The sequence below is a fragment of the Eutrigla gurnardus genome (genome assembly GCF_963514095.1).
Source record: "Eutrigla gurnardus genome assembly, chromosome: 5".
Lineage (NCBI taxonomy): Eukaryota > Metazoa > Chordata > Actinopteri > Perciformes > Triglidae > Eutrigla > Eutrigla gurnardus.
This window is the reverse complement of record NC_139919.1, coordinates 28,484,613-28,510,736: the sequence shown is the minus strand read 5'-3', so window position 1 is coordinate 28,510,736 and position 26,124 is coordinate 28,484,613. Positions and strand designations below refer to the sequence as shown.

Genomic DNA, 26,124 nt, shown 5'->3' with positions numbered 1-26,124 from the left:
GTCAGACTGCACACTGCATTTAATTTCTGTGTGTTCTTCACTTCGGCGTCTCACCGAGAGCCTCCGAGCAGCTGCGTTTCACTGCCATTCAAACTGTGCAGACTTTCAAATGACATTGACAGTCAAAGTCTCTCCCGCCGCGCAATTGACAGCAGCTGCTATTGATTGTGCTTTCTTTCTCGTTCTTTTTCATTTACAAGGAAACTTATTTCATTCAAATTTCATTCTATTCGTTTTTTTTTTTTTTAAAGAAATCGTATTTTATGTTGGATACAAAGAAAGTCGACAACAAAAAAAAAAGATACCCAAAGGAAAACGGTCAATAGGAGACGGTGCTTCAGAAAAAGAATTCTTTAAAAAAATAATTTAGAGAGAAAGTAATTTCCTGACATGCCTTGTCTTGTCCTTTCATTTCAGTACATTCCCAAGGCTGCCTATTATTTTTCAAAAGAACAGCGGAGCTTTCCGCCAGGGTGAATCAAAGAAACACAAAGAATCGGCCACGGCCAATATTCACAATCAGCCGCTGTGAAAATATTTAGTGTTTGAAGTTCAACTTCGGTTCATAGTTGACTGAACGGTTCATACGTTCATCAAAATAAATAGCATTGGAGATGCACAAAACACCTATCTGCAACTTGGTTCCCGTCACCATGACTGCTAACATCGCCGTAAGAAGACAAACATGAATAAATGAATCGACGATGAACCACAGAAAGCCTTATGATGGTTAAATATGTTGTAGGCTGATTACTCGTTAATGGGCCGCCTGAGGCCCATTGTGTTATTTATGTTATTAAAGTTAAAATTCAATTATATCTTTTCTTCTATCAGTCTGAATGTTTTCTCTCCAATCAAAGTGCGACCCAACAAAGCCGTCCCTTCGGTTACCGCTGACGTCTAAACGTTTGAAGCTTGGATCAGACTCGCTGACCCGAGAGGTTTTTAAAAGTCTTTTTGGTTTGCTTTAAAGTCTGAAGCTGGATTTAAAGTCGACTCGTGAGGTTAATGGCAGACCCACATTAGATAGGTTTTGATTTAAAGCGCGGCGGTGGATTTTTTCCCACCCACTGATGGCGCCGCAACGAAACTAGACACGGTCGATGCGGTGCCATCCTTTAATTATTCTCCCTATGGTAATGTTTGAAAAGTTTTCGTTTACTTTTCGAGCCACATGCTTTCTCATGGAACTGGAGTAACTTCTCTTTCCCCTCATTGCTAAATCGGAGACTAAACGCCGTGCAGTCGTCATGTTTCCGTTCCGTCATGTTTCCGCCGTGATTGAGAGCAATAACTCCATAATGCTATGCCATGTCCAACATCAGCAGCCTGCTGTGACTAAAACAGGGAAAATATGTGAATTGTCTCCCTTTTAAACCAAAAGAGGCAGAAAGCTCCATACAGCCGAGAGGAGCCACTACGGGTGACACCTTTCATCTTGTGTGTAGTCATCTGATTGCCTTTGACTACAAAAGATACTGAATAGTAAAAAGTGCAGACGGGAAGACAGAAACATATGTTCTTTATCTCGCAGCTACCTCGCCAGCCTGCTTCTGTTTCCTCGCTGCAGCTGCTAGCGAGCGTGTTTTCCCCAGAGTCGGTCATTAGCCCGTACAGACACAATTTCTATCCTCACCTCGCGAGGGCATCTGCACTCGTACTGGGGTTGTAAGGAGATCCAGTCACCACCGCCACCCTCGGGTCTTGTCTGCAGTTTGCTCTGAAATGTCGTGGTTAAACCCAACACCTCTCTTGGGGTTTGATCAGGGTCCAGACAAAAAACTCTCAGGCCTTCTGAAAAATGCATGAATAAGAGTGCAGCCATTTTTGGCATTATGGAGCAAAATCACTTGATCTACATTTTGGTTTGTGAGCTACTGTTTCAAAGCCTCAAGTTCGGTATTTTTCCAGCCGGTGAAGGGAGTGACCATATTTGGACTGTGGAGGAGCGACGGGTGGATCTGATGAACACAACCTTTGGCTTCAGTTTTCAGAACCGGAGGTTGCTGCCTGGTTGTGTAAGATAAAAACGTAAGATAATATTTTTGCCATATTCAGGTAAATAAAGGTGGCACTCGACTACATCCTTTCTACTCAGCACTCTCCTATTGTTTTTAATAAACAAACTACAACGGCGTGTCATCGATTCCTCCATGATTCATGTGAACCGTGTAGGAGAAACGAGCCTCGTGACGTGACGTGTTGGACGACATGACTGTAAAGCAAATTGCCTCTCAGAGAAGTTTTTGAATCCAACACCACATTTAAAAGACTTCATTCATCAGTGATGAACCGGCCGTTCCAACTTTAACATAATGGATTATGACCCTGAGTATGTTAAGATTCTACAATCTCCTTCATTGCACTTCAATACTGTAATTCAATGCACCTTAACAAGTACAAGGACGTGAAATATTTTAAAAGCCCACATTCCTCACCCTGCACAATCTATCGAAATAACTTCCCTTTAAGCTTCAGCTCTCTCTCTCTCTCCCTCTCTCTCTCCCTCTCTCTCTCTCTCTCTCTACGCAGAGCCAACATCAATGCTTCCCATCAGACACTGCAAAAGAATGTTTCATGTCGCAAACGTGGCAGGCGAGCGTGCACGTGTCTGTGGGTTAATGTGAAGGAGAGAACGATCGGAGAAACAGTCATAGGGAACCTTCCCCGGTTCTGATGCATTTGACTGAGCAGTTTTTGCTCAACAAATAATCCCATTTAGAGGAGAAAAACACAACCGTGCATCAAACAAAAAGCACAACAGCGTGCTGTTAGGTTGAGCAAATTAAGCCGCACAAGGCAAAGCTCAACATGAGAGGGAAATCTGCAGCGGCTCAGACAAACTGCAGCTCTTGTTCTTTCAATTAACGGGGCGTTTCACGCACACGAAAACAGACCTCACCTCTCAGCCCGACGTGTTCTCGACCATTAATATTATGCAATCTCTTTGCATGCATCGAGTCTGCTTTCCGATACTGAGAAAGCTGAAATGACGCGGGGGGGATCAGAGCAGGACAGGGAAATACACCGTGGCATGATGGGAACGAGAGCCTCCTGCTAACGCCTGTGACAAATCCGACTGGTAACAGAAAGCCTCCGGATGGTGGGAAAGTACGGCCGAAGAATAAAAAATAGGTAGACAGAGTAAAAAAACGCTTGACCTGAAAGAGGCCGTTTCAAATCTCATCTATTTCTGTTGCGTTTATTCGTGTCCGTGTATCAGCGGTGAGGCCTCCTCGATGACAACCCCTTCATTTTGGAAATAGGCTCATTCACTGAAGTTCCCTCATATCCCTCTTCAGGCAATGCAGTCCTACACAGCCCTCCATCCGCCATCTTACCCAACTCTTCCCATTTTTATTCATTTTTATTTGGCCTTTTCAGTGCAAACTGCATCTAAAACGTGTTGGTTGCCATCAAGGTTATTCTGAGTTGCTATTTAATTTCTTTAAATAAATTGTGTGATGTCTGCAGACATGATAAATTAGTTGAAGAAGCTCTCAGTTATTAAAGCTGCATGAACTGCTGAACTCTGTCTGACTTCAGAGCGGTGATATAGGCTCCCCATAAGGGGAACGGGGGCTAAGAGTGGACCTGCATGGGCGAATGCTTGTCATCATCTTCAGAGTGCCAGAGGATGAGGATGAGGAGGGAGGGGGGGGCAGAGTTTGGTCGTAACAGTCATTAATCCACTTGGACTCCTTTGAGGTGAAAACAACCCGCCGTTGTGACACATCGGCAAGATCTTAACAGAGCAGATCACAGACGTAGCCATGTTTACAAATTGAAAGGGAGATGCAGCGGCAAAAACAACAAAATCATTCGGCGAGGGAGTGCGGGCACTTACCTAGTATAACACGGCTGCACAAATGAAAAATAATGACAGTCGCTACAGAGGTTGACAGGTAGGAAGCAGCACGGTGGGATGATGATGGATTGGGGGGGGAGGGGCGAGAGACGGGGAGAAGAGGGACAGGTATAGCACCCATGAGATGTGGAGGGTGGGGGTTGTGTTGGAGGGCAAGAAGAATGAGTGACAGGGTGACGCTGTCAGCTAGCTCCTCTGCTGCGTCCTCTTCAGGGGAGCCCCGGAGCGTGTTCTGTTAAGTAAACAGCTGCAGCAACGAGAGCTGCTCAAATATTAATACAGGAGCGATCCCCTCCGCTGGCCTCGTTGGAGCTGACATCCCCCCGAAGTGGGCGGCGGCGCTGCAGAAGGGAGCCGACACGCTGGCCTTCTCTATTGCATTGCGGCCTGTAGCACCCATCGGGATCAAACCCGGGGACACCCAGCCACAGGGAGACCCCTCCCTGAAGCTTGACACAACCCCCCTGTGGCTCATTATTGTCGGTGGATTTGGGATAAAACATAAGATACTGCTTATGAAAACTCGCTGGAACACAATCCCATCCCTACCCTCCTCCAGCCTCCGTCTCTCCGCCCGTCAGAGGGAGATGAATTATAAATGAAAGGGTGCTCAATCTGATGGGATCGATACTAACAAGGTCCGAGTTGGCCATGACAGTTCTTCCACTGTGTTTTTTTACCTCCCATTCCCGCCACTCTCGCCGGCCGGCCCATCTCTCAGGATGGAAAAAAACCCAGACAAAACAATCTCCAGTCGTGTGCTAAAAAGTGAAGCTAACAAGGCAGAATTAACTACTTTTACTGCTATTGTGACAAAGTTACGTTAAAAAAAAAGCATATAAAGCTGATGAGGGAGCTGGTAAATGAATGAGACTCTACCTCCTTTGATCGACCCACCGCTCCCCAACACCCACCTCATCACCTCTCCACTGACAGGCGGACCGGGGGAATTTGCTGAGGAGGAGTAATGGAGCTTGTCGGAGAGCTCCCTGCTTCACACCACTTAGCCTCTCAGCCAGGGTGGTTGGAGATGTAGGGATGTAGGGAAAGAGGAGGGTGGGGTGGCGGGACGGAGACGTACACCACTGATGAGGCTCCGCCGGGACTCGGAGCAGACTCCTCACCACCCAAACATTTCTCCTCACATCAGTCACGCCGCGTGGGCAGAGAAGCGAGCAGCCGCTCCCTCCACCACCTCCCTTCTCGTGCCTTCGTTAAGCTAGTCGGGTCCTGGCTCGCCCTTGGGCCGCGGTGCCCTCTTCACGCACTCCTGCTGGTCCCGGCTCATCAATAAGTCCCGGGTCAGTCACTCCAATAAAGGCTGCACCTTCGGCTGCAGCCTGAACAAAGACGACGGTATCGTGTGGAAAATATATTGACTTAAGTTTACAATGTGGAGAAATCACGAAAAATATGTGATTATTGGATACCAAGTAGTATGACACAAGCCCCAAAATTAAAGAGACATAATTAACTGAAATATTTTTTCCTAAAGTTCTAATCCTGGTTCCCCTCTGTGTTTGTAAAATAAAAATATTACTTAAGCTCTCGGTGGGCCTGTATGCCAAATATGTTAAATATGTTGTGTTTATCCAACCCAAAATAATCACTCCTTTTCTCTTCCTCTGAAATACGATGACTCACGTTGAACACGGGGGCTCATACACATAAATGCATCCAATTATAAATGTTAACTACGCTAGAGGATCCTCTTCCAACAAGTCCTTTTACTTGTATAAAAACATCCAGAGTGACTCATTACGAGTGTGTCTAACCTGCCAACTCTAGAGAGAGCTGAAGTCCTGACGTCGAGCTTCTGTGACCCGACAATCCATCAGATGATGGTTTACTAACCAAGCATCTGCTGTCGTAATTACAAACCTTTGCAGGGCTCCAGACTAACTTTTTGCATTGGTTGCACTGGTGCGCCTAACTTTTTTTTTTAGGTGCACCAGCACAAAATTTAGGTGCACCCACATTTTCCATTGCGTCGCCTTTAACGCCAAAAAGTCACCTTTTTATCGCTCTCCTTTTACATAATGACACCCCCCTTATGGCCTAGGTTAACTGCAGCACCATCAGCATCCAGAGGAACCGTTTTCTCCAGCCATTCTGCACACTGATGCACAAGCGCAGTAAATGCTTGCTTTGTGGCAGCATAAATTCCTCAAGAATAAAAAGATCATACAGGTCACTAGTCTATAGATTGCAAATGGAAAACTGTTTATGTGATCTTAGCCTAGCATAATTATATTTTTACTTAGGCTATTCATTTTTAATAATAATATTAGGAATAGGCTACTATACAATTTCCTATTCATGATCTCTCATGTTGTAATGTGGGCCTTCAAACACTGTGCGTGTCCATGCTCCACCGGACATGTCCAATTAACATGTTGACCGGCCTCCCTTTATGCAAAATGCAGCAGTAGACAATAACGCACTCCTCCGTAGAGACGTCTGTGTCGCCGTCAATCATGAATGACGTGTACGTGGCGTTTCCAACCTCAGCTGTCTTGTTCTTTAGTGTCGGCATTTTTTTCATCAGAATAATTTCGGACTTAAATTTAGTGAACGGCAACTCCTCCTTTGCAATATTGTATGCGACGTTGAATTTTATAATCATTTCAGATTCCTCAGCGGACGTGATTGATACAGCCTGACGCTGAAATGCAGCTGGATGAGGGGCCACTTTATTAACACACTTATCACGGCATGTAGTATGCTTTTTGGACATATTGCGTTTTTTCAACGTCTCGATGCGAAATGTTGTTGACTCCTCCACAAACGCACTATTAGGCCTACCGGACAAATTCTGACCGCACTCCCGACGATAAATGCAGTGCATTGAGTCCCTTTCTTTATCGTACATCAGCCAGGGAAATTGCTTCAACCAGTCCTGTCTGAAGGCGTATTTTTGGGCTTTTTAATTAGTCTCGGGGCGAGGCTTTCTGCCTCTCTTCATTTTCAAAGAAAATCGAAGCGCTCAGCGTCGAAGCGGTCAGAGTACCTGCTCTGCTCGCTCGCATTTTCGAACTGACACAATTTACAGCAGTGAAAAGGACCACAGCCAATCAGAGGCAAGGACCCGCCCGAGCTCTGTCTCTTATTGGTTTAGACCACGATACCGTCAGGAGAACATAAAGAGATGCTGCGCTTATGATTTTTTTTTTCACCCGAGCAGCGTTAGGTGCACCAGTGCGACCTCCAATTTTTTTCAGTCGCACTCATAAAAATTTTGGTCGCATATGCGACCAAAATGGTCGCACTCTGGAGCCCTGCTTTGAGATTAATTGGTTAGAATACTGCACAAGAAAATGCTACGGCCTCCATAAGAAACGTAGCGGTGTGTGAGATATGTCACTTAAACTTTACTTTGACGCCGTCCAACACCGTGGTAGCAACCTGTCAATCACAAGGTCGCCCCACCCTAAAGCATCCCCTGCTTTCTGGTCTGGTGGACTCTAAACGGACCATAATGTACTAAATGAACATCATGCTGGATTGAAGAAGACTTGAAACTAGAGATTGAGACCATAAACTCATGTTTACAATGTTTACTGAGATAATTAATCAAAAGAGAAGTAGGACCATTTTCTCATAGACGTCCATGTAATCTCATTTTTATTTTTGCAACCAGAGACTAGACTATTTTTTTTAAGTTTAAGGGCACTTCCGAGTTTGCTTCATCATTCAGACCTGCAGGTTGTCACCTGGGCTCAAAGCACAGCCTCACTGAGCCACCAGCATGGCTGCAGACTCTTAATGGGTTTTAAAGCAGGTTTTAGTTTCTCTCCAGCTTTCTATGTTTAAAGTGAGATAAGAAAACTACCTGCTTGGTATAAATCTGAAAAAAAAACAACAACATATGGGTGAAATAAATCTGTGTTTCTGCTAGTAGGAGAAACAGGATTTGACAACACCTTCACTACAAAGACAATAATAACCCCCAGGAAGGCAAGAGTTTGATGTCAGGAAGGGCAAACACGGGTCATTCCAGGGGGTTGAAGAAATGACGACGGCCGTCTTTAAGACGAAGTTAAATTTGGTTAATTGTTACTTATTTATGTTTTTGTAAATAAGCCATGAGATCCAGAGGATGTAAGATCAGCCCCTCTGCCCTGCCCTGACATGGTTCTTATATCTGCATGGCTGAGCACATGTTGCGTAAGTGGTTCAATATTTCATAGGCAAAATGAAAAATGCATCTCTTTGAACTATATGTGCATGGTTTGAGTAGAAGGAAGAGGGCAAGCCAAGTGGGGTCGCGAGGTGAAGGAAGAACCAGCGACATTAGAGAGTTTGGGGCGTTCACTTCCTCTCATCCTCGTTTTAAACTCTGATTTTATTTAACAGCGAACCTGAATCAGGACGCCAACAACTAAGACCTGTGAGTGAACCGACTGACTGCAAAATGCGGAGGATGCTTTTCATAAACAGGGAGACCTTGAAGACTAATTCTGGAGCAGGTGTCCCACGCTACAACCTGCCAAACGCTGTGCTCAAAGAAAAGAGATTGACAGGCGAACGCCTTCAGGTCTTGCTGGGGTTGCCCCCACAGAGCTGAGCTCAAATAACTTCAGATTGAGGAAGTGATAGCTCTGAGTGAGAAGTAGAGGGAACCTAAACAGCCACAACAACATCAGCTAAAATAAAGAAAAGGTTTTGGGTTTACTCTGAATGTGCCGGCCCTGGAGTGAGGGTAGATATAGACAAAGTGACATCTAAGAATAGCCTCTGTTTGGGTGTTTTTGCGTGACAAACGTGGCTGTTCAAAATGTGAACAACTTTGATTAAATACAACTGTGATCATCTCTGAAAAGCAGATTGTATCGTCCATTAAGTGAAAAACTCCCACCTGATGTACGGAGATACTGGACGGTTTTAAAAAGTAAGAGCTTTCACTCTCCACCATTTTCTCTTCTTTCATTTCCTTTTCCTCTCTTATACTCTTCTTCCATCTCCCCTCTCCTCGCCTCCCTTTCTCTCCTCTCCCATCGCATCCTCTACTCTCTTCTTTCCTTTTATATCCTCTTCCTTACTTTCCATCTCTCCCCTCTTCTCTCCTCCCATCGTATTTAATTTCCTCTCTTCTCCTTCTCTCCTTTCATCTCCTCTTTTCTTCTGTTCTCTACTGTCCCTTCCTTTCCATTTCTGTCCTCTTCTCTGACCTCCCATCTTCTTTACTTTCCTCTCCTTCCCTCTCATCTACTCTCCATTCCTCCCCTTCTTTCCTCCCCTCTCCCCTCCCCTCCCCTCTCCTCTTCACCCCAGCCGATGCACTAGTCATCAGACGTTGAAAGAAACAAAGGCTCCTTCTCTCAGCTGGAGCTGGGAGGAGCTGTCAGTCCCTTCAGCTCTGTTTGATGATAGCATTTCAAATGACACTTTGATCCTCACTCCGCACTGTTTGTTTTTCCTCCATGATGAAATTCAGCTCGAGAGGCGTGCAACAGGGCACATCATTAAAACGTGGCTGAAACACTGAAACAGCCACGCTTGTCCCTGGAAACCGCTCATGACAATTTCTCGACACATCGGTGTAAAGAACACGACAGGGTGGGTGGTGAAGGAATAGCGGAGAATAACAGAAATCACACGTTCACCCTGCAGATAGCGCTGCGCCGAGGTGACACCAAAAGGCGAATCCAAACTCGGGTCTTCTTCAAAAAAACGCTTCAGCGAGAATAACTGGATCTAATGAGGCAGATCTGTCAGAGCTAAGTGTTGTCTGCGGTGTGAGGAGAGCAAACCACACATTCCTGCTGCAAAGCTTAAGAAAAGTATGTGGGTGAGAATATCTGAAGATGCATACTAGTGCAAACTTCAATTCAAATCCATGAAAGGATTTTTTTATTGACTACGACTTTGTTTTTTTGTGAGAAAACATTCAGGGACACGAGACAGAACAAGCGCCACATATTTGTAGAGTAATATATATATATATATATATATATATATAAAGGAATATATTGTTCCCCCTTTACTTCTAAAACAAGCTCAAAAGCAAAGCAAAGCCTCTCCACGGGTCTCTCTTTTTTTTATCAGAATGATTATAAACAAAATAGACCCGAGTCTTAATCTCAATGGAGAAATCAGCCTTTGTTCAAGAATAATGGTGGAAATCCGTAAAAAACGAACAGCCTAAAGTGTAAATCTGAAAGGAGTTGCCTCTTTTCTTTCCGGGGTGATAATTCTCGCTATTCAAGATTTCCAAAAGCCGCGGCTGAAATCATATGCATATATCCACCCCATGGGGTGCCGACTGGCTGACACATTATCAGCAGAGAGACAGACGTCGCAATTTTTGGGTGGGTTTTTTGAGTGCGGTCAAATCAAAAGACGGAGGGGAGGGGGGGTGCGATTAAAAAGGTGTGAAGCATGCGAGACAGCGGGAGCACATTAAACAGGATGCCAGCTCTGTTGGGGATAGGATGCCGAGGCCTCCCGCCGAGACGGGTGGAACGCCAGGCGGTCTACACGGAGCCCACAGAGATAAGACGCCACAGTTTGAAAAGCCAAACAATGAATACTGAGAGCATGTTAAAAAATGAAAACCAAGTGAAGAAGGAAAAAACAAACAGTTAACTGATTAAAAGGAAGAGGTGATTTCATATTCTCTCTAACTGGTCTAACAGGGTTTAAGAAACAGCCAATATTATGACTCACCTCCTTTACTCTGGTGTCATCAGGTGAGTTTGCTCTGTGCCCCTGAGGGATGGGGTTTCTAAACTTTGGGTCCGGGACCACATGCATCTCTTCATATTCAAATGGATCTATAGGAAGATCGATTACACACAATTATGTATTTAATGTCTAATAAAATAGGTTGGGAATACACCTGTTTAAGGTTTTTAAACAAGTCCTTTGTAACCAGTTATCATTGATGAACAGCTACCTGTGTTTTCACTCAAACGGGACACCTTGTAGTCCAGTCCAGCATGATCCCCCATAGGCCTCTTACATGGAAGACGTTTTGACTCCTCACAGCAGGAAAAGCACAGCTGTAAATAATTAAATCAACAATGGCTGAACTGAATTTAGCTGCTTTGGTTTCAGGCTCATGGTATCCTGCATGCTGGCTCAGTGTCACTGGAGCATTTAAATAGAGCAGAGACATCGTTAGTTTTTTCTTTAGTTAGTTAGTCAGTTAGTTAGTTGGTAAGTTAGTTAGTTAGTTAGTTAGTTACCGGTGTGTTCCTTACTATGATGAGTGAAAAATTATCGGCTATGAAAAAGGCTGATTGAGTGCTTTTTCAGTAAAATATTTTTTTTGTTTTTGTTTTCGCCTCAGAATGATTTGTTGATAGAAAGTTTGGCTGTTTAATGAGTTTGTAAAATAAAACTACATTTAGCTGAAGTCATGTTCGTTTAAGTCACATTAGTTGAAGCCACGTTAGCTGAAGTCATGAAGTCATGTTATTTTAAGTCACGTTAGCTGAAGTCATGTTAGTATAAGTCACGTTAGCTGAAGTCATGTTAGTATAAGTCACGTTAGCTGAAGTCATGTTAGTATAAGTCACATTAGTTGAAGCCACGTTAGCTGAAGTCATGTTAATTTAAGTCATGTTAGCTGAAGTCATGTTAGTATAAGTCACGTTAGCTGAAGTCATGTTAGTATAAGTCACGTTAGCTGAAGTCATGTTGGCTAAGTCACGTTAGCTGAAGTCACATTAGTTGAAGCCACGTTAGCTGAAGTCATGTTAGTATAAGTCACATTAGTTGAAGCCACGTTAGCTGAAGTCATGTTAATTTAAGTCACGTTAGCTGAAGTCATGTTAGTATAAGTCACGTTAGCTGAAGTCATGTTAGTATAAGTCACGTTAGCTGAAGTCATGTTGGCTAAGTCACGTTAGCTGAAGTCACATTAGTTGAAGCCACGTTAGCTGAAGTCATGTTAATTTAAGTCATGTTAGCTGAAGTCATGTTATGTCACGTTAGCTGAACTCATGTTGGCTAAGTCACGTTAGCTGAAGTCACATTAGTTGAAGCCACGTTAGCTGAAGTCATGTTAATTTAAGTCATGTTAGCTGAAGTCATGTTATTTTAAGTCACGTTAGCTGAAGTCATGTTAGTATAAGTCACGTTAGCTGAAGTCATGTTAGTATAAGTCACGTTAGCTGAAGTCATGTTAGTATAAGTCACGTTAGCTGAAGTCATGTTATGTCACGTTAGCTGAACTCATGTTGGCTAAGTCACGTTAGCTGAAGTCACATTAGTTGAAGCCACGTTAGCTGAAGTCATGTTATTTTAAGTCACGTTAGCTGAACTCATGTTGGCTATGTCACGTTAGCTGAAATCATGTTAGTAAGTCACGTTCACCATGTCATGTTAGCCTAAATCACGTTAGCTTAAATCACGTTAGCTTAAGTGTCGTTAGCTTGTTACTTTTGTGAGGATACACTGCAAATTAATGGAAAACATAACTGAAACATAACTGAATATTTCAATATATGTGTTCAAAATGACTTTGAATAAATGACTAATTTAAATCGTTTTGACCCTGTGACAGTCTTTGCCGGCATTGGAGTGATAATGGTGCCCCAGGTCTGGTGAAGATGACCGGGAACAACAGATTTTCCCCCCGTATTTAATTATTTTTAAGATGCTAAATTTGTCAGTCAAAGCAATAACATAACATCATTCCATCTGTAAACATAGTAGAGTAACGTCTACCTGAGCAAAGGATGAAGTCGCTCCCCCATCGTGTGAAATAGTGAAACAATCCGAGTACCGCCGTTGGTTTGGTGCACGTTCGCGCTTGTGCGCGTGCCGCCGCCGCGCTGCACTGCGCTGACTACAGCCTTCACTCTGATCTCACGCTCCCGACAAGTGGCGTCGTTGACGCTACAAACCGCCGACTCCGCCGTAGCCATTTTGAGAGCGTAGCCTGTAAAAACACGGACGCGGTTTCCGTGGCGTCACCGTAGGTTTCGGAAGATTGTAGCTGAAAAGTGGGGCAACTCTAGCCGACTCTGAGCAAAGAGGTGGAGCGTGGAGGCGGGGCGAATGAAGCCCGTTTGCTGAAGTACGCCCACTTAGCTACGAAGCTACCGAGCTAGGCTAAAGGTAAGAAGCTAGGCTATATGCTACGCTGTATTGTTAGCCGACTAACTCTCTGGTCTTGTTGTCAGTTGATCCCGGTGCTAACATATACATTAAATAATACTAATGCTGAAAATTTATTTCAAAAGTCAATCAATGTATTTGTACCATTAAATGACACAAGGTAACAATACAACTCAGCTGCTTCAATTTGTGCTTTTCCAGTATTAACTAACTGGTCATTATTCACCATAAATCACACACCTCTCCTGTCTAGTTTGTTATGACAGGTCGGCATATAGAAAATGGTTGAACGGCGCTGTCTGGTATTCCAGGATTTAGCCAAGTTTCAAGGACATTACAGTTGAAAACAACCACACTGCAAGCCATTATTTGTCCGATATTTGCATGAAAAATTTGCCATAAAAGGTACAAACACAACCGTAAAAGGTTAAGTGACACCACCTACCTGTCGCTCAAAGCAGCCATGCCCTTAGTTATCCATACATTAAAGCCTTTATGTAATTTAAATGGGTGAACAAGGCTGTAAACGTGTTCATTTCTGCTGTAAAGTTAAGGGGGCTCCCCGGGGCCTTGCTTCAACCTTAAGTGGCCATTTGGCAGTTTACGATGCTTCGGCCTTGGCTTCATGCAATGCTTACATAACACAGCAGCTTTAAAAAAGGCTGATATTGACTGAAAATCTGACATAGCATTTCAAGAGAATACTAAGTATTTGGGTGAAAACACTAACCCATCACTCTAAACAAGAGAAATCCACCATCTGAGAATTGTGACACCATTTCAGAGTAAAGCACAAATAACTGCCGGCATCTCAAACGTCTTTGCAACACTGAATTTATCAGCTCTCGTGGTATGTTTTGTTGCAGAACAATGGATTTTATGAGGCTGCAAACACATTTATAATATATATCATATATATTTTTTAAACACATTAACATTATCTATTTTTCCAGAGCGTGAACCAGCAGGATTCGTACGTTTCTGACTGAATACCCATTTTTGTCATGCAGACCATATTATCTTAATTCAGTGGCAAGCTGCACACAAAACGTCTAATTTGTATTTGCCTTTGGTGATTCACTGTTACCTCACACAGCAGGCTGGGTAATGAGAGGAAATATGGAGCAGCATCACTGGTGCATTTTTCTGTACCTGGATGTTTGGGTGCTTACCGTATGTGTCTATAGCTGCATGTGATGTCTCTTCCTCAGGCTGACAAACACTAAAATAATCTCTCAGGTATGCTCACATTGAAGAGACTTTTTTCCTTTTGCAACACCAAAAAGAAAATCAGGACTTAAACAGACACGATCTCAGTATAATGGCGCTTTACAACCCAGCAGAGTGTTAAAAAAGTCCTGAAAAAAAAAACCTCATTACAGGAAAAACAAGAAGAAGACGCATTATGATAAAACACAGCAATTTAGTTGAAATCAAATTGCAAGTTGATAGAAAAAGACGTGGTAATGACTGGTAAAACCCCATCGTGTCTGCTAAACGATGCTCGAAGGAACCCGTCGGACATAGCAGAACTGCCTCTCCCCATCATTAAGTTATTAGATTAGCCCCGGGGCAGCGAGTAAACAACTTCAGACATCTCGCAGCAGGCATACATCCTACCAGTCCTCGCTCTTATTGGATTACTATGGGAAACTTCTCCAGAAGACAAAACGACTCCGCGGAGAGCTTGTGAGAGGCGGGGGGAATGATTATTGGAAAGCAGATGACGGGAAGAACAGAGGAGCGGCCTGCTCGCGAGCCAGACGCCCGCTGCACTTTGGATCGAGCGGACGGCTAACGAGCGGGAGACGGGGAATGGATGCAGAGGGCAGCGAGATCTGATTTTGATTATAGGCTGCTGGATGGAGAGGAAGGCCCGGGCCCTGCCAGGTTCTGCATCATCTCGCCTCCTGCCACATCTCGTTTGGGCTGCTGCCACGGCAAATGTCCATTCAGCACTATCGGAGACAAATGAGGGCAAACTCCTCTCAAGGTCAACAACCACCTCCACCAGTGGGGCCACATGGGGGTCTGCCATTCTAATTCCTTATACACTCAGAGTAATTACAACCCGTCCAGAAGAAGCGCAGGAAGTCGATAGAATTTTTTTGAGACTGCTAATGAGATGCTAATTTGTTGGCCCTCTAGGAATGAGGTATGAGGAACTCAAGGACACAAAAGAAGATTTATTCGCACTTCTGTCAAGCTAACTTTTTCAAATACGGTGTGTGTGTGTGGGTGGGTGTGTTGAGCAATGTGTCGCCGCCCCTGGTGAAAAAAATATGAGCATCTTTTTTTTTGAGCTCCTTCCAAACTACCGCTCATTTACGGAGCATGGCCCCCGTGAGTTCAGAGTAAAGTGGAGAAAGCTCCCCCGCCTCACAGCAACGAGCGAAGCCTCATACCGACGCCCTCATGCTGCCTGAAAGTAGTCCAAGTCAGACCTGTTTTCGAACACCCCACTGAGCCAGCCTTCTATGGACTCATTGAGTCATTCCAGGAGCACCAAGCTGGCTGTCCCACTTTCTTTTTTTTTCATCCAAGCAGATATCACACAGACTCTGTGATATCTGCACACACACTTGCGTTGCTCAACTTTCCTTCCCCACATATTTGACTACACGAGCAATGGGGCCAACCCCAGTCCTCTCATGTTTATTAATTGGGTTTGCTCTTTGGACTCAAGTGCGGCTTCCCTCCGGCTGCAGAGGAGCGTGGAGCTGTGATGAAACCGAGAACGCGGCCGCGCGGACTCGTTCTCTCCGCCGGCGCTGCAGTCAGGAGGGGCTCATTTTCTGACGTGTCATTTTGCACAAGGATTGCACAACAAAAACCATCCTGCCCGCAGTGCCACTCGGCCACGGTGGCTTTCAGCACTTTTGCAATCATAACCTCAACAAAATGTTTTTTTTATTTTTATTTCAATAAAAGCTTGTCTCATTACCAAAGGAGCATAATCTCATTTCTAATCTGCAGGCTGAGCAGCGGCAGCGGCGCTCTGAAGGACATCCTCGCCGGGGAAATAACAACAATTAGAGCTGCCAATCACCCAAAATGCCAGAAGATGGTTATGGGTGAGTTATACAGACGGAGGAGATGGGTGAGTGAGAGAGGGGATGATATAGGTTGTGCAGTACAAACACACCACAAACATAAATCTGTTCTCAAGTCAGCCGAGCCACAGTGTAAGGACTTGTTGCAGCCCCAAAGCGAGTTCACAACAGACAGAACTTCCCACCTTTGCATTTTCCTAATAAGCTAGTCTCTGACAACAGTATGTCAAAGCACTCCAGTGCATCATCTAGAAATTACACATGTGATCTAATTTACAATACAAAATACATTTTTTAACATGTTTTTAAAGAAAGTATCAGCTTATTGTCAAACGTTGATGCTGAATTTGCCAAAGCTTCACTGACAATCTTCTGATCTTTTTTTTTTTTTTAATAAATGTGACAGTGCACAGATTCTTAGCTGTACCAGAGTCAGCTATGCTAAGCTAGTAGGAAATGGAGAATCACATCTCTGTCGTATAAAACACTAAATTATAATAAATCACATCTGCAACAACAGCACAACAAAAAAACAAGATTTTGCACCATTAAGACATTTTGTGTTTACATTCGTGCGTGATGAGCTACACCATCGGGTTGATTTTAACCACGATTTCATCTTGAATTTAAAATCAGTGAGGCTGCCGCTCTGATTTCTGAAAATGTGTTGCTGACCTGCAAAACATAGCAGATCACCTTTGTTGCTCATTCTAGCCGATCTTTGATTATTACGTACACTAAACCTGCATCGTCAAGACGCACGAAGCTGTCAAAGGTCAGGACTTTCTGGATGCTGTTTTTTGTTGTTTGTTTGTAAAGTATTTACAGTAGATGTTGTTTTTCCAGCTTGAAATACCAACACTTTATAATGCTTATGTTTAATAACTCATGGAACGTGGTTCAGGTCGAGGAAAGACGGTGGTCTTTGTACAACCACCAATCCACTTCAACCAGCTTCTGTGAGCTGTAATAAATGTTCTTTATCTGGATAAAAAAATAAATATGTTTCTGTCAAAATTGGTTGTCGTGCCCAAACAAAAAAGTAGTATAAACATTTTCTAGGGAGAGAGGAATGCAATTTGAGATTGCAAGATTACAGTAAAGGGACTTTTGTGATGAACCGTATTTCAACACGATTGAAGTGTTGCCTGGCTGCTTGCTAAACTACAATGTTTCGTGATGTCATTAGTGAAGTAATGCAAGTACTTTTGCATTAATTACTTTTCTCAGGTAACTCCCTGACGCTGGTTGCCTCTGTGGCGAGTAAACCGATTTGATGCATAAAATAAGCCCCTTTAAGACACTTATGTTACCCTTAACAACGTCCTCTTCCTCTCAAAGCCGGCAGGAACTCTGCAATAAATTTCACGTATCAAGTCATCGCCAGACTGCTAAATGATGTGCTGCATCACATACTAATACGCCCCCTTAGAAATATTGGACTGCCTGATTTATTTTCTAAATTACATTCTCAGCATGCACAAGAGCAGCTCATCATTTGAAAGATTAGATTTAAAGATGGGCATCCTGCACAGGTTTACAGATTCTCATTTTGAACTAAATTGACAACATCAGGTCGTTGAGCACGAGGCAATCGCAGCTCGCGCACGGGGGGGATGATGTTATGATCTCGCTAATGTGAATCAAAATGAAATCCAAGAGTCTGTCCTACATCAGAGTGGATGCTGCAGTTTATCCATTACGCAGTGTTTCCCCCCGGTTTACTATAAAGAGATCGGAACAGGCTCATTAGATTGGCAAATGGCACACGAGGCATTTTGCACAAGCATCATTAGAAATTCCTAATGCCCCTACCTATTTCCTGGTATTGATCTCGAAAGAAGCCTTGTGTTAAAGCAGCCTGTCATCTTACCGCTTAACAGACAAAGACCGAAAAGGCCATTGCCTTTTTCTGTTGTTCGCAGAAGTTGACTTCAAACGGGGTGGAAAAACCTCTGGTGTAGTCTGAGGCTTGGGAAAGCGAAGCGGGGCAGGTGGAGCTGGAAGGAGAAGGGGGGGGAGATGCAAGGGAGCACTCGGAAGGATGGGAGATAGAGGGGAGAGGAGAGGGGAGGCCCTTTGATCTCTGGTAGGAGTGAACGCACAAGAAAGAGAGAGACAGAGCAGCGAGGAAGATTGCAAACAAGGCATGCACTCAATTCCCAATAGTGGCTCGAAGACGAGGAGGAGAGACAGATGGAGGGAAGAAGAAAAGTCGAGCAGATTGAGCAAGACAGAGATGGAGAGAGAGGATGACAGGGTCAGAGAGAGAGAGAGAGAAAAGAGAAAAGAAAGAGGATGAAAATGAACTAGAGGGAAACAGATAAGACCAGGATGTTAAAAGGATTTCAGTCCGGGGGCTGTTTGGGGAGTTCTCTCAAGCCTTATGCTAAAGCAATTAGCATTGAACCCCTTCTAGGAAAGTGCAGCCAAACCCACAGCGGCAAGTCTCAAACATAGTTAGTGCGTAACAACCAAGTCAAGCAAACCCCACGGTCCCCCATTAAACCGCAAGTTTTAATTGGCGTGTCAGGGCGGTGCTGCATTTCGCTACCCACGAGTGTGTGTGTGTTAACCCCCCCCCCCCCCCCCCCCAAAAAAAAAAAGAGTTGGCCCAGTGAGTCCGCAGATCCCACTTGAAGTTGAAACCCCCGAGACGGTAAACAGAGCTGCTGCGGTGCATTGAAGCTGTCTGTGTAGCGTGATAACAAACGTTATATGTGAAATGGATATTTCACAAAACAACTGTTGCTAATGTAGCTGCGCCGTGCAACAACAAAAAATGTGTGCGCCTTTGTTTTGCAGGAGTTTACTTACTTTACCAGCTCCTAAAGTTTGGCCATCATCTTTTATGACATAATGGCAAATGCTCAAATATTAGAGTAACAGTAGCAAAGTTACAACCACAGCCAACATTAGCCACCATAAGCTACCAGTCATACCGGATCGAGTGATGGTGGAGTTCTGTGACAATTAAACTCTTCATTTCATTTCAATTCAATTATATTTATAAGGCTCCAAATCACAAATTCAGAAGGCTTTAACGTGTACCACATACTTCATACGTCCCCTGAATGAGGGAAAACTCCCTGAAAAGAGCCTTTTAACAGATGAAAGAAACCTCAGGGAGAGCACCAGAGGGGGTCCCTCTCCCAGGATGTGCAATAATGTCAATCCACATGTGTCCAGTCATATCAAACAGTAACGGCAGACAAAATATAGTAGAACATTATATTCATATATATATATATATATATATATATCAGTGTTGAGATTCTCCTTCCGTCATCTCTAAATCAGAAATGGAGACTAATCGTAGCGGTCTGTGGTCTCCCAGAGGTCTACGATAGAACCTCACATTAGTACAGAGACCTGACCAGACTGTGTGTATAAACCAGGGACTGTCTATGGTACAAACAACAAGATCGCTGCCGTATTTATGTCTACTTATGACGTTATTTTAAGTGTTGATGGAGCAGCTACATTGTTAGCATAGCCTGCCTCTGACTGATCCGAACTCCGTTCAGAAAACAAGCATTTTAAAAGTGATTTACTTAATGTCTTGCAGACAGACCTAACAGACCATAATCATAACTATTTACAAATTGTCGTCATTATTTAGTTACTTCAGCATCCTTTTTATAGGTTTATTGCAATTAAATCGCCTCAAAATTGTTTGTTTCCGGTTCATACCGCTGTAGTAAACCAGCTGATGTGTGTCTTGCTATTCACAGTGAGTAACTCAATGCCATACTGCAAAAAAATGTTTGAATGCCCTTCAAGGACAGTAGTGTGTTTTACGATGCTCCGCACTGCCGCTTGAACACATCTCCCACCTTTAAAAATCCACTATCGCTCAACCTCCAGCACCAAGGTCCTCATCTCAGCATCCTTTAACGATTCCTTTCAGAGAATTATTCTGCCTTATTTAAAGGTCTTTCTTGATGCTTGAACTTTGAGTCGCAGTTCTTTAAAGTAACAATCCAGCAAGGAAAGGGGGATTTTATGGTGTCATGACGTTCCTGCGGACTCAAACACACCTTTCATATTCTATGTGCTGCATTGTTATGGCAGCTGTCATTTCAGTGTTCGATCATTCACTTTCAGCTGTCGCCGCCTCCTCCTCGTGTTCTCAGCTGACAGCAGTTGGACCTCACTGTCGCCGGATTTGACGACTGTTTTTTTTTTTTTTTTGCCCATCGTGTTATTCTGCATGTTGGCTAGAACCAGTCACGCCAGTCGTCCTCCTCTGACCTCTCAGCTGCTTCCCAGCACCACTGCTGACTGGCGTTTTTCTCCACTCCGTCGCCGGCCCGACCGCAGTGCACCAAAACCTCAAGAGGCTGTCACTTTTCAGGAGCAACACGTCTGGCAACCGACAACCACACTACATCTGAAGTCAATTTAAGCACATGTCTCTACCTTTCCAGCGTTTAGTCAAACGGCTGAGTGTCTGAGTGTGTTTACACTTTTTTATTTTTTTCTGTGACTCACCGTCTGGAGGAGGGAGCCGCTGGCACGAACAGTAATGTGTAGCCGCGAGAGGACACTTACTGTGTGGATTTGAGGAAGTCAATATCTGTTGGGGTTTTTTGAGACAAACTGTGCACACTGCTTACCTTGGAATATGGCGGCGTTCTGGATGATAAGACGCTTGAGTTGAGCGCTGACAACCTGCAGACCGGACTCCATGTTGCTGCGTGCGGCTACCTGATACCGCTCCTCCATTTTCTTGGAACAGCAGGTCGGTCCTTTGGTTTGGCAAACCTGCAGATCCGCACCTGGCAGGAGATCGGAAGAGACAGGACAGGAGGCACAATGAGGGAAGGAGATGCAAAGCCACTTTTTGTTTTTTGTATTATTGTCATAAAGAACCAGAAGCCTCCACACGTAAAGCTTCAGCTGCATCCTCTGCATGCTAAACACGGCAAAAACTAACTGCAGCCCTTAATGAGCGTGTGATCATTATGTAGAGGCTCTGTTACTCAAAGCAGGACTGAAGTCAAAAATAAATTGCTGCTGGAAAAATTAAATTAAAAAAAGAGTCATTTTGATGCACATTCAAGCAATACACCAAAGCTGTGTTTGTTCTCCTCAGAGATCAATTTGGTCAACAGAAAGTTTCCCACCACTCCAGGCTACACTTTTCTCAGTGAAGATCAAAAAAAGTTTTTTTTAGGGCACAAAAATGAAGAGCCAGGAGCAGTTCAGTGTGCAGACAAACAAACCCAGATTTCAGTTTATATATATGATATAAAAAAAGAAAGATTCAAGCTGATGGAACAACATTTCTGCAGCTGGTCACTGACATTACAGGTTGTTTATACACAGATGAGAGATAATTGGATTGCTCTTTGTGAAAAGGTGCAGATGTAAGCCATTTAAGGCAAAAACTAAGGTGACGAGGATGTTTAACTCCCAATGTAGCCGGCACACCAGCGGATCAAAGAACAAACGCCCCGAAGAAATTAATTCCATTTGGAAAAAAAAAATCCCAGTGAGGAGGCCGATAACGAGTACGCGCTTAGAATTGAGTCTGATCAAGGATAGCGAAGGTGCTGCTGCACCACTGATGTTGAATGAACCACCGGTTTTTTAGTGAGTGTGTGCCGATACACCGGAGGACATCTTTTTACAAAGAACCATTCTTTCTTGTTTTATTAGAGAACATGCCTCTACTCTCACAACGCTTTAATATGCACAACATGACTTCTAAAAGTCTGCAAAAGAGATTAAAATATAGTTTTAACTAATGTGGCAAAAAAAAGGAAACGTGACAATACTGTCGCAAGACATTTAACGCCCACTTTCTATACACAAGCTATAAATCTCCAACTTATTCCCACGTCGCCCGTCTAAAACGCCACGACGTAAATAGGGCACAGCCAATCTGACGTGTAAATACAAAGAGGAGCTCCCTGTCCTCGGTGCTTTCCCTCTCTCTCTCTCTCTCTATTTCTGTCCCGTGTGGCCACTGAAAGCTTCGGCGGAGGACGCACTCGTAACATGCCAAGGAGTTGTCTGCAGGCGCCAGTGACAAGGGCCTGATTGATGGTGCGGTAAACAAATGTCAGGGGGAGTCTGCCAGCCTCAGCCCGCCGCTGGGTGGGATGCTGCAGGATGAGGAGACGAAAGCAGGGAGATTAATTTGGAGGGAGGGCTCAGATTCTGAATGTATATATATATATTTATGAAAAGTCTTCATAAAAAAGCATGTCAAAAGACAGAGGGAAGGGCTTTTGTCGAGACGGGTGGGTTTATCTTAATATGAAAACTGAATCGCTCTATTTGAGGATTTTCTCTCTTTGAGGTCTTCAAACAATAGATCCTTGGAAACAAAGCTCAGGCTGCAACAAAGGGAAACTGCAGCAGCGGAGGGAAGTTAAACTAGCAGGAGATGCAACAGAGTGACAGTCTTGATAATTAATAACTTACTAGGGAGTCAAAGCGTTGGCAGAATCCCCCGCTGGCTCCCGGCGCCCATCAGGGTTTTAAGGTGCAACTCTAATGCACTCTAATGAGTGGAACAGGCAATAAAACCGTCACGCGACACCTTTTTCTATGCATCCTGACAGGCTTAATATCTTGAATCAATACGGACAAAAGACTCCTGGCAGATAAGATCAAACTAATTTCAAACTGCACGGGCTACAAATTATTAAGCTGTCAATAGCACCACAGGTTGAGGCGAGGGCGGGAATGAGACGAGGGATTTAGCAATTATCTGCACGTTTTAGATGATAAATGTGTTTCATTACAGAAGTTACAGAAGGATTCGACAGGAAAACGATTGCCCGTCGGGTTTCACAAATAATAAGATCCCAGCGTCTAAATAAAGCCTTCTTTTCTGACTGACAGATCGCTCGGGAACAAGCTTCCTGCTTCTCCTCTTTGCTTTAGGCTTGGCTCACTTTCTCCTCCTCTCCACTTGTCTTTTAGAACATTTCCTCGTCATCCCTGTACAGTTTTGCTCTGAGCTTATTTCTCCTCGCTGGCCTTGAGCTACCGGGCAGCGCCAGCACCTTTCCATCAGTCTGTTATCGGTTAATTCGTTGATTTTAGTGTCCTGATGGCCACTTCTCTCAAACAAAATGAAGAGAGACGAGGTGCAAGACCCGCGAGCAATCTAGATGTAAATTTCCTCGCCAACATGCAATCTCTCGCCAAGGTGACGCCTTTAAATTATTACCTACTTTCGATCAATACTGCTGAAAATGACGGGCCGTACGATTCAACATGCAGAGCAGCTGCCGTTTTCAGTGAGCAAGGTCTTTGAAAGCCTTCTTTTTTAAAAAGGCACAGATTGCCCTTCGGTTTGTCACAGCCCTTTTTCTTTTTTTTAATCTGCTGATCCTCTTCACGACAGAAAAGTTTCTGTTGAAATGCCAAGGGTGAAAAACTCCAGCAGGGGCTCCAACAGTCCTGCGTCCCTCCCTTCACATCTTTAACAAGCTCAGGGACTCCAAGTCAGGGGACCGAGGGGGGGCACAAAAACACACCATGTGCCGCTTGGTTTCCCCAGCACCAATTAGAAAGCTATCACTATGCAAGTTTAATGATAGGGGACCACGGGGGGAAAAACAAGTTGTGTTAAAATATAGAATGTGTTAAAAGCCGTTCATTATGAGCATAAATTATACATCAACTACCAGCATTGAGCGGAGGCACGTGGGAGTCTCGGCTTCCTCTCCGGGGCAAAATAAGCCGGTGTCACTTTGTAGAAACAATAAAGGAAATGAAGATAACACAATTTACAACCAACCCGAAAAGGAATTACAACATCATTAGCTGGCAATTGTTTTAAGTCTTCTTCTTTTTTTTTTTTAATCGTTTTTGATGAAGCAATAATTTCAAAGCTGGAAAAAAAACCCCCACACACAAAATGAGTGCCCTTCATTAAAGAGGGATGTTTAAAAAAGAAGAAACAGACCACAAATCGGTGCTTAATTAGATTAAAAGAAAAGATCCGGTCAAACCGATTCACCCATTAGTGGAGCCCGGTGTCGTTTAAACAGCAGCAGCGTTCGTTCTTTGGTTGTTTGGTTTCGTTGTTGAAACTATTAATTGTTAGTCAGCTTGGAGGAGAGAAAAAAGGAAAACTCCTTCTCTGTTCAGGATTTTGGATGAAAGAAGTGGCAGCTGGAGGGCTGCGGTGACGCTGGTTTGATTCCAGCCTTGTGGGGTTGTAACGGTGTGAGACTTCCACGGCATGATAACTAAAAATGTAATGGCATCTGTCTAGCTCATTTACTGAACGAAAAGGTGTCCAATCAGTGGTGCGGAAAGATGCATATTCATGTTCTTTATATCCATCTTACTTTCTTCCTCATTAATAGCAGTTATTTATTAGTGGTATCAGTTTATTAGTTAATTTATTATATTTACTTTATTATTATTACTATTACTATAATAATTGTATTTATTTATTATTTCTATCAGTTATAACTACCCTTACAGAGACTAGAATTCAACACATGATCCCTAACAAAAACATGTAACTATAATATGTTATATAACGAATGCATGTTAAAACATAATAAGCGCATAATAACCGCAACCCTGCAGCTCTCTTTGAATCACGTCACAGACTTTGCTCCCACTGTTCCCAATCTCTGACTGTCTCTACACTGTCAAAGGCACAAAAAAATAATAAAAAAAGTAAATAAGTGTCAGCTGTCAGCTCAGCCTCCAGCAAACTCGTACTCTTCTTCCGTTTAGTGAGAACCTGATGCTCCTCTCCAGAGATCCACCGCGTCCTCCGCTCCAACACTCGCCGCCGACACTGACGGAGCTGCTCTCGCCCCTCATGTCCCGGGGTAAGTGCCTCACACACACACACACACACACACACACACATTATCACGACTAGGCGATGGAAGCAACTGACACCCGGCCTCCGTTTCACCTTCAGACAGCCGCCCACTGCAACACCAGCGCTGCTCACACATTCACATCCGTGTCTAACCGTGCTGTTGTTTCTCTGGAATCACGGCAGAAAAGGAAGCTTTTGTGTTTTTGGCGTTTTGCCCTCTGGCACCAACAAGCAGCATCGTTAGCATCCTGTCTGAATGAGCCACCCCCACACAATACGTCACATGACAGGCTACACGCGATACGTCACATGACTACGGGCGCACACGCAGAAAGAAAGCGATTCTCCCCCTCAGTCACATCACAGCAAGCCGTCCTCATGAATAAACTTCATGAATCTTCTCACTGCGCCTCCATCAGAAACTTAACTCGCCAAATCCATAGCAACCAACTTCAGCAGACGCAACTGTGACTGAAAACTTTCAACGTACTTCCATATCCGCTAACGATAAGGATGTATTATAAATGACCGCGATAATAAAAAATGTACTTAGTACATGAGAAGCGGATGCATATTTCATGCTTTTGTAAAAATGTAAAACAAAAAGCTCATTAAGGGCTAAAAGTTGGAGAAATCCCAACTAAAGTACGAGCCCGGCGCCATAACTCTCGTCAGATTCAGGATATTACTTTTTAAATATTTTATGCATTGCTTAAATATTTTCTGGTATTATGTAAGACAGTTCAATGTCATCGCTGGATATAAAAAGGACAGCAGAAAAGAAAAACACTGGGAAGATGCCCGGAAAGCTCAATATCTGTCTGTTTTTCTTTCTTCTGGAGAAAGAATATAGAATAGAATAGATTTAAGAATAGAATTAAGAAACATTTGGCGACACTTCTCGCATGCGGACGTGTGCGGATTCACACACAGAAATCCTTCACAAAAACTGAATGTATTAACGTGTGAAAGAATGAGTGGAAGTGTTGTTGATGATGTAACGTTTGGTAATGCGAGCTGAAAAACAATTAATCAATATCACATTACAGCAGCGTTTTTTTTCTAAACCAGGGTCCCGGACCCTGAGAAACCTGAAGGGGTTCACAAGCTTGTCACCAGGACAAGAACGCAGGGAATACATAAGTGTGTGAATTATCTTTATCTTGTTAGACTTTCCTCCAATCTTTGCTCATCTTCTTTTGTATTACTGGATCGTTTTTCACCTGAAAATGATCCTTTATACAAATCACTCTTTGGTGAAACGGGTTGCAACCGCTAGAAGTATGCAACCGTTGCAGCCACATAGTGTAACATTAGCATAC

The 26,124-nt window shown here is 43.7% G+C and overlaps 1 protein-coding gene across 2 annotated transcripts in view; it reads right to left on the bottom strand.

Annotated features, from left to right (window-relative positions):
• Positions 1-20,771, bottom strand: part of gpc3 (glypican 3) — a 79,651-nt gene extending 58,880 nt beyond the window's left edge. For both annotated transcript variants that reach the window (XR_014597119.1, XM_084009327.1), the window contains exon 1: positions 20,610-20,771. Coding sequence is in view for 1 of the 2 variants with exons in the window: in XM_084009327.1 (XP_083865453.1) it covers positions 20,610-20,718 (109 nt within the window). In the remaining variant the exon portion in view is untranslated. The remainder of the gene's footprint in view (positions 1-20,609) is intronic.
• Positions 20,772-26,124: the final 5,353 nt, after the last annotated feature.